The 13,377-nt window shown below is 41.4% G+C and overlaps 1 protein-coding gene across 2 annotated transcripts in view; it reads left to right on the top strand.

Moving 5' to 3' along the window:
• Positions 1-793: 793 nt before the first annotated feature.
• The window catches only part of MRPS18A (mitochondrial ribosomal protein S18A), a 29,311-nt gene continuing 16,727 nt past the window's right edge, over positions 794-13,377 (top strand). Inside the window, exons 1-3 of one of the 2 annotated variants that reach the window (XM_056853218.1) lie at positions 794-896; positions 4,680-4,711; positions 10,611-10,715. In XM_056853218.1, coding sequence (XP_056709196.1) covers positions 794-896; positions 4,680-4,711; positions 10,611-10,715 — 240 coding nt within the window. The remainder of the gene's footprint in view (positions 897-4,679; positions 4,712-10,610; positions 10,716-13,377) is intronic. The other variant, XM_056853219.1, reaches the window with a different exon arrangement.

Below are 13,377 nucleotides of genomic sequence, written 5' to 3'. Positions count from 1 at the left end.
CCCACTAGGGTTGCCAGGTCCCTCTTCGCCACCAGCGGGAGGTTTTGTGGGCAGAGCCTGAGGAGGGCAGGGTTTGGGGAGGGACTTCAAGGCCATCGAGCCCAATTGCCACAGGCAGCCATTTTTCTCCAGGTGAACCGATCTCTATCAGCTAGAGATCAGTTGTAATAGCAGGAGATCTCCAGCTAGTACCTGGAGGTCGGCAACCCTAGGTTAAACCACCTCTGAACGTTTCTTGCCTTGAAAACCCTACGAGTTGACCATCTGTCAGCTGTGACTTGACAGCAGGCACACCCAAGATACAATGGTGACTAGTAAAGAAATGTCACAGTGGGTCGCCGTGTTAGTCTGTCTGCAGTAGTAGAAAAGGGCAAAAGTCCAGTAGCACCTTAAAGACTAACAAGAATATTTTCTGGCAGGGTATGAGCTTTCGTGAGCCACAGCTCACGTCTTCAGATACAGCTAGAATGTGAATCCATCTGTCTTTAAGTCCATCAGTCTTCACATTCTAGCTGTATCTGAAGAAGTGAGCTGTGGCTCACGAAAGCTCACACCCTGCCAGAAAATATTCTTGTTAGTCTTCAAGGTGCTACTGGACTCTTGCCCTTTTCTACTAGTAAAGAAATGCGGGAAACAATCTTATTCAGCAAACCTTCAACTACTTCCCGAGCGGGCTACCAAGATGGCGTCAATTCAACCCCATCGCCTCTTTCCCGCCTCAGAAGGAGAGAGGGCGGAGGAGCGCCACCGAGCACGAACGCGACCCGGAAGCGGAAGTGGCTGAGTGCCACCCATGATGGCGGCAACTCAGTCGCTACTTTCTGGCTGCAAACGGCTGCTGGCCGGTTTCTTATGGAGCGGCTGGGCCAAGGCTCCGTCCCGCGGGCTTCGGCAGGGTGAGTATGAAGGATGATTCCCACCCCCTCTCTCCCCGCAGTTCGTGAATTAATAGCTTGCGGAGGGGGCTGCCACGGGAAGGGGGAGTGGACAGGAGCAATGGGAGACCCTCGGTCTCTTCCAGGCTTTCTTCAGCCTTGCCAGGCGCTTTCTCTTTGGCTGCGCTCGAGACGGAGAAGAAAAACATATTTCCTTATTCCCCCCCCTCCTTTTTCTCAGGGCATTTCCAAAAAAGGGTGTGTGAAACTTTACAACACTTGGCGGGGGGGGGGGAGCGCGAGCGCGGAATTCGCCCGTTATAGCGGCGCGCGCGCGCAAGTTTCGTGGCATCTTAATTTAACGTGGCGTTGTTTTTATTATTTACTCGTGGATTAAGGCTCGCTTCGTCAGGGGTTAATTCACAGTGGGTTGCCGTGTTAGTCCGCCTGCAGTAGTAGAAAAGGGCAAGAGTCCAGTAGCACCTTAAAGACTAACAAAAATCTTCTCTGGCAGGGTATGAGCTTTCGTGCTCATACCCTACCAGAAAATATTTTTGTTAGTGTGACAGCAGGTAGACTTCCCCTGACTATGGAAGATCCACTGATTTAGCAATTTGTAATAATCTCTTTTCCTTTCTGTAAAATGTATTAGGACAGCCAGGGAATAGCTTGTTGCTGGGCAGAATATCCCTGTATGTCTGTGTGCTAAGGAAGTGGGTTAAGAGTCATGGAGAGTCAGAGTGAACTATAAACATTGATAGGAGAAACTGGATAGAACTGAACTGTACTGCGCCGCCTCTATGTCTGGAGTGCTATCAGCCTACCCTGAATGTTGATGGGTTGTCATATCTTGAATTTGGATAAATATCCCTTCCTCAGTATGATCGGGGCTCAGAGATTTCTGCCCATTAGGGCCTCTGAGTCAGCAGCTGCAAATAAACTGTTTTCTTGAAATATTGATCTCAGGTCTCTCTCTCCCCCCACGAACCCTTGTTTGCCATATCATTAGTCTTTAAGGTGCTACTGGACTCTTGCCCTTTTCTGCTTCATCAGGGGTGGGTAGCCATCGAGGGACTTGAGGAGGTATTGCTTGGTCACTTTTTTGCCGCGAGCCCTCCTTTGTGCATGGGAGAATATATTGTTTGTCACAAATTATTCATTTCATGTTTAGCCGATAATCAGACAAAGGTAGCAATCCTAAATACACTTACTAAGGAATAGGCCTCACTGAACCTGGGATTTGTTTTCAAGTAAACATGTTTAGGATTCGGCTTCCGTGTACCTGTACGTAATAACGTGTTAGCAGCAGCAGTGTTACTAGCAAGCCTGGCAGCTTTGTAGAAGCAACTCCAGGCATGTAGGTTGCCCCTCACATTTAATGTAATTTATCTGCTGGTGGGAGGGGGATCTCTGCTCCCCAGAAGCAGTGCTTATCCACATATACAAGCTGAAAGAAGAGAGTGAAAAGGAAACTCTGCTTCTGTAGATGTAACTGTTGGGTGGAGAAGGGGATATGTGACCAAACTCTCCTTTGCCTCTCGTTTAGGAAACAGTGAAATAGCAGGGGATGAAAACATCCTTGGGTACCAGCATGAGAGGAAAACATACTGGAGACTTCAAAAATTTCTTATTTTCAAAATTTATATCCCATTGTTCTGCCCCCACAAGGCCACCAAAATAACAAAAGCACATTTTAAAACGAGCCCCCCCACACACAAAAAAGTCATACATCATTAAAACAATTACAGAGAGCGCTAAAATGCGTTGAAAGACATAAAAACAGCAATTAAAGTACAGCCATTAAAACAATGGCCAGTAAGACGGGATCACTGAAGGAATGCCATAGGAAACTAAAATGTCTTTACCTGCTGGCAGAAGATGGCTACAGAAGGAGACAGATGACTGGGGAGAGAGTTCTAAAATGTTGGTGCCATGACCATTCTGGGGAGTACTCCCATATGTATTAAACTGTCCTGAATGTTCATATATTGACATAAAGACAAGTACAAAGTGACTGGGTTGAAGCTCCTTAATTCTTATACATATATGAGAATTCTTGCAATGTTAGTAGCTAACTAGTAGGATTGTCAGTGCTTGAAATAAAAATCCTTGTTCCTGGGTGGAAGCCAAACTGGGCCTGGAGGTAGGGTTGCCAGCCTCCAGGTGGGTCCTGGAGATCTCCCAACAATATAACTGATTTTCTGGTACACATATCAGTTCCCCTAGAGAAAAAGACTGCTTTAGTGGGTGAACTTTATGGCATTATTCTCTGCTGAGGTCCCTCCCCTTTCCAAACCCCCTTAAAGGTCCTGGCATTTCCCAACCTGGAATTCGTAACCCTACCTAGAGGCAAAGCCCAGGATTGGGGTGAGGGGGCTATCAAAGCTATTTATTCACCTATGGTGTACACCTAAAAAGGATGGGGAGGGGCTGATGTGAAATGCTGAGTAGGATTTGACCCTTGTTTTTTTCTAGCAGCTGACCCAAATCAAAAACTCCAGCTGTTTTGCTTCTGGTCGGTAGCCAGATGCTTCTGGGAAGCTCACAAGCAGAGCTTGAAGGTGACAAACTTTCACTATTCCATGAAATGAAATTGCTCCAGGATCTATAATTCCAGGCCTTGACAAATTTTATTTGGCTTTACAGGCCACCAGACATTTGGGAGACAGGTTTATTTTTCAGCCTTCAAAGTTTTATAATGACCATAATTTCTTATTATTGCTACCATGAAACCTAATCCTATACTCTTCAGAGTTTCCTATCACTTTTTAAATATATTTATATATATAAAATATAAATAAATAAAAGCTGTAACAGCAGTGTTGTACTATATAAATAAATATGAGGTAATCCTGGTTGACATCACAGCAGAAAGCTAACCTCTATACCTCAACTAAATAATCTTTGTACTTCTGCTGAGAATCATCAAGAGGCACTTATAATAACTGACTGCTGAAAATATTAGGTACCATAATACCTAGGATTTGTCGAGCTCTGTATTATCCAGAGTTATACTGTCTCTGAGCATGGAGGTATCATAGGTATACCTACCAGCTGCATCACAGACAGGGGACAATGTATATTACTTACCTCTCAATATTTTGAGAAAAGCTAGGAGTTTTGCCTGTCATGCAGCTATCCAAAGTTCAGAACCCCTGTCAGAAAAAAATCCCAACCTATTATGGGATTGATCTCAGCTGTTATGACAAGGGCGGTTCTGAGAATTACTCTTCTAATGAATTTCTAGATAAATATAAGGAACGGTGTATTTCTATCTATTTAGCTCACATTTTGATACCTACTTATCTCCATGGAGCTCAGAATAGTAGACATGTTTCTTCCATCCCCATTTTTATCATCACAATAATCTTATGAGGTAGATTAAGCAGAAGAGCATGTCTAGTCCAAGGACACTGAGCTCCGTGGCTGGGTGAGCAAATCCATGTCTGCCTAGTCCTGCAGTAACCATTACAGTGGCTGTCCATTTTTTTAAGACAGGCACAACAAAAACAATGATCTGGACTCTGTATTGCTTGCCTCTAAAAAGGTAAAGTGTGTAATCGAATCATGACCAACTCATGTCAACCGCATGAAGTTCCACCTCATGGAATTTTCAAGGAAACAGACTACCAACCGATAAAAGCAATACCTTGACCACCATTCTAGTAGAATGCTTAATTGTGGTCATCTTTTTACAGTATGCCTCCTAATGCTTCACAAGTACAGTTTTGTTACTGAATAGGTATACTTTGATTTGAACTGGTTCTAACATCTGTTGTTGTTTTTTCTTTTTTATCTCTACAGTCATAGAAATTACTGAAGGGAACACTACTATTGTAAGTACATTTATCATATTTTCTGATTCATAGTTCCTTTTGTTTGCACTTTACTCCTTCTCTGATAATACTAGGTCTCAGAAGCGACCAATGAAGTTGATGTTTATAGCACAAGCATCTATGTTTTGTCACGAATGCTACAAATTTGAATCTGCACATACTACAGTGTATAGTATTAGCCCTTGCCTGAATCAGAACACATGGCTGAAAAGGGTATCACATGAAACTAGAACTGCTACTTGTAAAATTGGAAACATGGTACAGTAGGTAAGAACTGCAATAATAGGCTATTAAGTAACACAGTCAATCAAAATCAGCAGTAGAATCTACAGAACAAGACAGCTTCAGGCGATACAAAGTGTCCTGTAGAATAACATTATTTTAACTGGTTATTGGAAGACCAGAAGGGAGGAGTCCTGGCAGAGCTCCTAGGACAGGAAGTTCCATAGTATGAATACAGTTGCAAAAGCCTCATCTCATGTACCTTCCAATCTCATGTCTGTTAATGCTAGCACTAACTTCACCAGTAATTATTCTTACTGGCAGGCTTGTATAATTTGTAATGAATACATATTTCATGTTGGTTAAAATGCTGTTTCTAAACTTGGGGAACAAAGCACGTCTGGCACAATTTAGCAAATATTGGCCAAGATTAAGTCCTGTGAAAACAATGTAATGAGATTTAATCAAAACAGGTTAAAATCCACTAATTTTAGTTGGACTTCATTAATACTAATGTTTGCTGGATTGTGCCTGTATCACTAAATTTAAATATTTATATCATAATTATAATATTACATTATAAATTAAGTATAAAATTAGTCTTGTAGTATTGGCAAGCTAATGGGGACACTGGCCAGCCAATGGGGCAGGGGCATAGAGCTGAAAGCAAACAGGGCGTGTTTTTTTGACTCCAAGCCCCACTTCTGGGCAGCTGACCAGGGGCTTGAAACCATAAGTATGCAGGTCTTGGGAAACGCTTTTGGCTTCAAGATCATCATCACCCTGTCTGGTGGTGGCAGGGCAGAGGGCTTAGATCTGAAAACATTTTAATCCACCAATTTATGTTTTAGGTTTTCCTACAAATCTGGAGAAATATCACACGTTTGTAGAAACATCTCCCTCATCTATGGCCTCTGCTGTGTAGGTCTTTTGATCTGCAGTCTAAGTCTAAGATTTAAGTCAGATTAAATTCAGAATTAGATAAATACAAGCAGGGCATGAGGAACTCAAGGGAGAAGGGAAACCCTACACATCACACTTCCTCCTGCAGCTCCCTTTTCTCTTTCCTCACGCTTCCTACTATCCCCCTGCTACATCCTCCTCACCCGTTGTCACCATTGCATCTCTGCTGCCACTTTGCTTTCTCTCCCACCACTGCATGCTGAGGAATAGTTTATTAGGTTTGCTAGTCAAGCTCTGAAATGGCAGCTGAGATCTCACAATACAGCATTTCAGTGTCACATTTCCCCCCCTTAATTTTTAGTGTCTATGTAAGCACATACCACTTCATCAGTTTGGGTTTTTTTAAAACCGCTTTTACTTTTTTTCTCCCTCTTTTTAGTTTTCTGCAACCCTGGGGGATTCCCCTGGGTTGTAGAAAATCCCCTCTGCCCATACATGGCCTAATTGTACAGATTCTTTTGTATGCGCTCTGAGCCATACTCAGATTTAGATATATCAATGTTATCAATTAAGTATCCTTGTTCATTGTGCTTGGATATAAAAAGCTCCTCTGCAGAAAAAATATTCTCTGGTAGACATCAGAGCACTTAAGAATATCAATATGCAATTAATTGAAGGGAGGCTTTTTGCTGCCTAAAATGCAGGGTCCTTTGTGCGCACAAGTTGGATGAGAGAAGATTAGGCATTCTCGTAATCTGGAATGCTTTTCATAATAGGTTTTAAGATGAATTACCAAAATCCTGTCATAAATATGGATATATTGGCTCCCATTACGTGATGGATTGTTCTGTGTTTCGTTATATCTGTAAAAATGATAGTTTGGAGATAGTTCACTGAAAATTCCTAACTGCATTTTGATGGGTAGGAATTTGTAGTCATAGGAAAAAGAGGTCTTTCATGTTAAGAACATAACACAGATGAGTTCTGCAAGTAAGATTGTACTTTATTATTTTAAAGTGTAATCTGAAGATATATTCTCAACAGTTTGCTTTATTTCCCTTAGCATCTTAAAACCAAATAAAAGTGCATGTGCTAAATCTAGCACTTACTGGAATTCTTCCATCAAAACACATGTGGGAGCATTGTCATGCTAGGTTCTTTCCTGAATAACTCATGTTAAAGTTTGACTAAACATTTGAGCCACATGTGACATCAATATACCTTTTTATATTGCTCTTGAGTACTGATTAGGGGTGTTCAAAAAAATTTGGATTTGGGTATATTAGACCCAAAAAGTTTCAGGGTTGTTGAATTTTCCTGAATACCCATACCAATATGGTTGGGTTTTTTCCAGGAATCTGAAAATTTTTTTGACTCCATAATAGCTTATGGGGAATCTTTCCAAGGGTCTGGCGGGTTGGTTTTTTAAGGTGGAGGCACCAAATTGCAGCATAACTGCTGGTGTCTCTTCTTACGAGAACCCCCAAGTTTGGGAAAAGATTGGGTCAGGGAGTCCAATTTTATGGGGCCCCAAGTGGAGGAAAAATGGGGATCCATGAAAAACCTACCATAAAAACAGCCCCCCCAAGCCCCAGAAAGATTCCCCATAGACTATAATGGAGAAGAAGGGAGGGTTTTTTTAAACTTTAAAGTGATTGGCGCAAATGTGCTGAAGCTGTTTTCTTCCTTTTAAAAGAGGTTGTAGCCGACGATCCTGAAAAAGCCAAATTTTTTGGCTTTTGAGGGGGATTGGAATTTGCTGGCTACTGTTTAAAGGGGCCTTTTTTTTTTTGTTCATCTTTGCCAAATGCACTGCCTTAGTACTGAGGGTTTTTTGTGTGAATTTCCTGCATTGTGCAGAGGGTTGGACTAGATGACCCTGGAGGTCCCTTCCAATTCTTTGATTCTAAAATTAATTTTGTATACTTATGACCCAACTATATTCAATTCATAGTTGTAACTGCATTACGCTAAGTGGATTCAGGATGGAATGTCTTCAAAGCAGAAAGTTCTTCCTTTCTCTCTATGAGTAAATCATTTCAAGCTGGTAATCACTTCACGTAAGACTAAAGTTGTTTGGGTGCTGCTGAACATGCAACTGTGTACTTAAGTTTAGAAGTACAATAAGCAAAAGCTACTATTAAAACTTATGTCCATAGTAACACAAAATGACAAAAACAAGGAGAAAATATCCAGTGATGCTGTAGAAGATTGGATTTGGTTTTACTTGGAAGATGGCATGGTATGGTTTAAGAGTCACAATTGTTCAAGAGTTGGAAAGAAAATTATGAAAAATAACTTCTCTCTATAAAAGTTGCAAAAATAATAATTCTTTAAAGTGGTAAAGTTCAAAACATGTCAGTCCGTTTTCTAAAAATAAAATATCCTCTTTGAGCTGGATTGCATGCATCCCCAGAAGGTTAGCTAAGCTACTGTTCCACTAACGTGTCTTAAGAAGGCTTGGAGAATTGAGGAAGAGTGTGTGAAAATAATGGAAAATGGCAGACAAAGCATCATTTATAGAACTGTTTCTCTTTTTTGGATTGTTGTACAAAATACTTTCACGGAGAGCTTTTGCTGCAAGGGTAATGAGTCCACAAGAACAACTAGTGAATTGTTTGTCTTTTGACTAAAGTAGGTGTACTCCTGCCATTTGTCCTATAGGAACATAGCATGGATGACATAGTACACACCATTTAGAGCAGGCTTGTCCAACCTGCGCCCCCTGGGCCACATGCAGCCCAGGACGGCTGTAAATGCAGCCCAACACAAAATCGTAAACTTACTTAAAACATGATTTTTTTTGGTAACTTGATTGCACGGTTCTTCTTCCAATGTGGCCCAGGGAAGCCAAAAGATTGGACACCCCTGATTTAGAGCGTTACATGTTAAGAACATCACCATGAGTTAACATAAGTAACTGCTTTATTTAATCAGATCATGGTTCGCATAGTCTTCATGATTGACAGCTGTAGGATCTAATTTCAAGGGCCTTCACAACCATGCTACTTGAGACACCATAATTATTTTAATTGATGTCCTGGTTTGCTCCTCAGTGGGGATCCAAAGCAGCTTCCAGTACAACAAAGCAGTACTGCTGGATGTTCCCAGGCCTTAAGTGCCTTTGAGCAGAGGAGAAACAAACTTGTCCAGATCTTACTCGGCTGCTGGTAGCCACCTACCAGGGTCTTCTCCAGTTCTTTCCATGCCATCAGAAAGACCATAAGGCATGTACTGTGGCACCTCGCAATGCCTCTTCCAAAGTTCTGTTAGGAAAGCTACTAAGCAATGTAGGTACAAAATAGATGTTTTTGGTATTTGGTAGTCAGTTAGTACTATTCCTGTGATTCTCTGCAAATGCTATTTTGATACTTATAACCTCTTTTCTCCACAATGGAGTCTCAAAGCCTCTTAAAACATAATTCTCTCCACATCCTTGTGACGTGGGTTATGCTGAAAGAATGACTGGCCCAAAGCCACCTAGTGAGCTTCCATGGCAGACCTGGTTTTCCCAGAACCCAGTCCAGCTTTCTAACCACCCCAGTGTGCTGACTCTTAACAGCATTTGCATAATCTGATCTCAGTTCCCTGAGCACATGTGTGGCCACCCCTCCATTGTACACAATCCCATTTATAGTATCCAACATCTCCCCTCCTTTTTCTCCATATGTTTCATGTTAAGAATATGTGTTGTGGCTGAAGTGGACTTTCTTTAAGAGCATGCCCATAGCAAGACATTTGGATAGTATTGCCAGTACAAAAAAGATGCAGCACTATGTGAAGTTTCATAGGCTCGCATAATTCTGCACTGTGTTGGTTGCCCATGTTAAGCCTGCAGTCTTATCCCCCCCCGCCCCAGCCTTAATGTCCAGTGCAGACAAGCTCTGAATGTACTGTCCAGTCCTATACAGAATTACTTCAGTATAAGACCATAGATTTCAGTGGGCTTAGACTGGAGTGACTCTGCATAGGATTGTACCTGTTAGCTCACAGCAGGACTCTTTCAGTGAAAGGACTTAGAGAGAGAAACTACCTGATATTTAAATAATTCTATAGGTGATAATGCTAACCAGTAAGTAAAATGTGCTAAAGCTTGTGGCTGTCAGATCTACTGCACCTAATTAGTTTTCTCTAGGCTCATGTTAACCCAGAGAGTTTGACATCAATCAGATATCATTGAATGTACCAAATATGAGAATTTTCTTGTTAAAAACCCTCCTTAAAGAAAGAGAACACAACAAAGCTGATAAATATATTTTGTCAGATATACTCAGTTGTTGGAATACCTTCTTGTGGGAAATGCCTATCACTTCAGGCTGTTTAAAGCTACAGTGGACTAAATTTAAGGAATATATACTACGGGGAGCTATCCGAATCTGTTATGGAAAAACTGTTTCAGTTTGATAAGTGAGGGAAGCTCTTCTCTTCCAGAGCTGTTAATAAAGTGAGCCAACTCCAGTCTTATACAACACATGAACCCAGGTCTGCTGATATTCTCAAGGTAGTAGTCCTGAAATAATGCCTTCTTACTCATGACTAATAATCTTGAACTTGGCGATGGTTGCAAGAACAGTTTCTTGGAGATGAAATTGTTCTTTTCTTTGTTCTTATCCTTAAGTACCCACTAGATTGTTATCAGTAAGGCTGTACTCTCCTCTCAGGTTTTTCATATTTTAATTGTGTAATGGTATACTTGCTAGAGATGAGGCATTAGTCCAGAATGTCTTTGGAATCCTGCATCTTCCCTCATCGGTGTCTTCTGTTTGGTTTCTAGATTGAAGGCAAAATTCTAGAAGATGTGGAAGCCCCAGCTCCTCCAAATCCTTCTGGTCAATGTCCAATTTGTCGCTGGAACCTGAAGCACAAATACTCATATGAGGTGCGTTCAAGCTGAGGTCTTTAAAAAGAGAGATACTTTCAGCATTGAGCTGACTTGCATTTTGCAAAACTTAAGTTGCAACCAACACACAACTACAAAGTGTTATTACTTGCTGTTCTCTTACTGTCCTGGTATTCTCCTTGTTCACAGTATATAGTTCTAAATATTCTGGCCTTCAGGCAATTTCTCGCTTGCTCGGAGTGCCGGAAAAGAGTGGAAGGTTGTGAGGTGGAACTGTCTGTGTAGCCCATATCAAAAATCTTATAGATTCAGCCTGCTTCCCTGCCATTGCCTTTCCAAATGGTGGTTGGGGGCTTGCACATGCCTTTCCTTGGCCTTGCATACATACCCCATTTTCATGGTGAGAGTCTGTGTGGTTTCATGTACAAAAGATACTTAAATTTCAATTAAGTTCTCTATGTGACCTCTAACATATTGGCACCCATACCACTAGTGATAGCTGTGCACATCTACCCAGACCCTTGACTGAAGGAATCTGATTTGCCTCTGTAGTGGCTAGCATAGAAAAGAAAAGATCTCACATGGTCCACATAGATCCAAGTCACTGTTCTGTTTTCATTCACGGGGAGACAAATTGAGGCACATCAGATCACAATCATCTGTTTCTACATGGGTGCAGATTTTTAAACTGTGTTGATCTTGAGGACGCAAAAGTGCAGTCAAGCCGTTACATTTGACTTCAGCTTAGGAGGATATTATTGCTTAGGACTGCATCGCTAGTGCCTAGCGTCAGAGCAGCTTCCTTGTTGACTTAGAATGGTACAAATAACTTTTTTACTAATTTTATTAATCTTTATCCTGTCTGGAAACTGTTTATGACTCTATAGAATCATAGAGTTGGAAGGGACCACCAGGGTCATCTAGTCTTAACAATGCAGGAAATTCACAACTACCTCCCCCACACCCTCCCAGTGACCCCTACTCCATGGCCAGAAGAATGCCAAGATGCCCTCCCTCTCATGATCTGCCAAATGTCATAGAATCAGCATTGCTGGCAGATGGCCATCTAGCCTCTGCTTAAAAACCTCTAGAGAAGGATTACTTACCACCTCCCAAGGAAGCCTGTTCCTCTGAGGAACTGCTTTAACTGTTAGAAAATTCTTTGTAATATCTAGACGGAACTCTTGATTTAATGTCAACCCATATGGTGAAATTTCAACTCTGTATGGTGAAAATGTGAGATTGTAAGGAATTTGTACTTGTTATAAAAATTATTTCAAGAAGCCCCTTGGTACATATTCTCCTGTAGATTTGGATACCTCCAGATCCATTCAGAGTGGCTGTTCTTTTTATTATGAACTGGCTTTTAAGGAAGGAGAGAGGAAAGGTGAGCAAGAATGGAAAATTTAGATATATGAAGCTGCCTTATACTAAATCTGTCCATTGGGATCCATCAGGGTTAGTACAGTGTACTCAGACTGGCATCGGCTCTCCAGGATCTTAGGTGAAGTGAAAGATCTCTACCTAACAGTAATCCTTTTCACTGTAGATGCCAGGGATTGAACCCAGGACCTTCTGCATGCCAAGCAGATGCTCTACAGCTCAGGAGCATCCCCTCCCCTCTAAAGCTTAGAAGAGACTTAAAATGCACCGAGGAGGGTGACAATTAAATAGCTAAACATGCTGTAAGCAAAGTCATAAAAATAACAGTTCTTCTAAAAGGGTTAATATAAGAAATAAGCATTAAATTCTAGGTAGTGGTTTTCATAAGAGTTATTCAATGCCTGAAATAAAAGGGGCAGAAAAAATAAATTCTAAATTGAAGATGGAAGGAAGGGAGCCAGACAAGGATACATCATTAAAGATAAGGCAACTAAAACTGTGGAATAAGTCAGTGCCAATGGGATTAATGGGCTAGAGCTAGAGATGCATCTGGAGGAAAAGAAATGGCTTGCAAGACAGCAGACACTCTAATGACGAGGGGGAGAATAAGAAAAATAAGGAGTTAGAAAAAACTGTAAATAATTTAGTAGTGAGATTCTGGTGAATGAGCTCTCAAGAAAGGAAGTAAGGAAATGCTTGAGACATAGAGTTAATCAGCAGGCCTGGATCACATGCATCCCAAGAGGGCTAGCTAAGCTACTGCTCCACTAACGTGTTTTTAAGAAGGCTTGGAGAATTGAGGAGGAGTGTGGAAATAATGGAAAATGGCAGACAGAGCACCATATATTTAGAAAGTGGCTGTGACATTTGCCACATGTACTTTATTTTATAAGCAAGTAATGCTTAACATCTGAAGCAAAAATGTTGAGCAGTCGTGTGATCAAATGTGTAAGGCTAGTTGGGATTTCTTACAGTTTCTGTAGAATGGTAGAGCCTTCCTGGTCAAACCATTGGTCTGGCAAGTCTGGTATCCTATTTGCCTCAGTGGTGGAACATATGCTCTAGAACAGGGTTCCCCTCCATGGCATCTGCCAAAACCTTTCCTGGCAACCACCACATGTGTTTTGAAATTGGGCAGGGCCAGATGGGCTTTTCCCAATGGGGCTTTGGTTTAGCCCTTGGAGACCTGATTAGCTTTGTAGATGTTGCTTCAGCAGCATCTTCACTGCATAGCTGAAGGTAAGCAGTGTGTATGCAAGGCAATATTTTAAAATAATATGTTGGACAGAGCTTCTGCTTGAAATGTTGAAGATTTACT

The sequence above is a fragment of the Euleptes europaea genome, chromosome 7 (assembly GCF_029931775.1).
Source record: "Euleptes europaea isolate rEulEur1 chromosome 7, rEulEur1.hap1, whole genome shotgun sequence".
Lineage (NCBI taxonomy): Eukaryota > Metazoa > Chordata > Lepidosauria > Squamata > Sphaerodactylidae > Euleptes > Euleptes europaea.
Note: the sequence above shows the minus strand (reverse complement) of the source record. Positions and strands in the feature narration are given on the sequence as shown.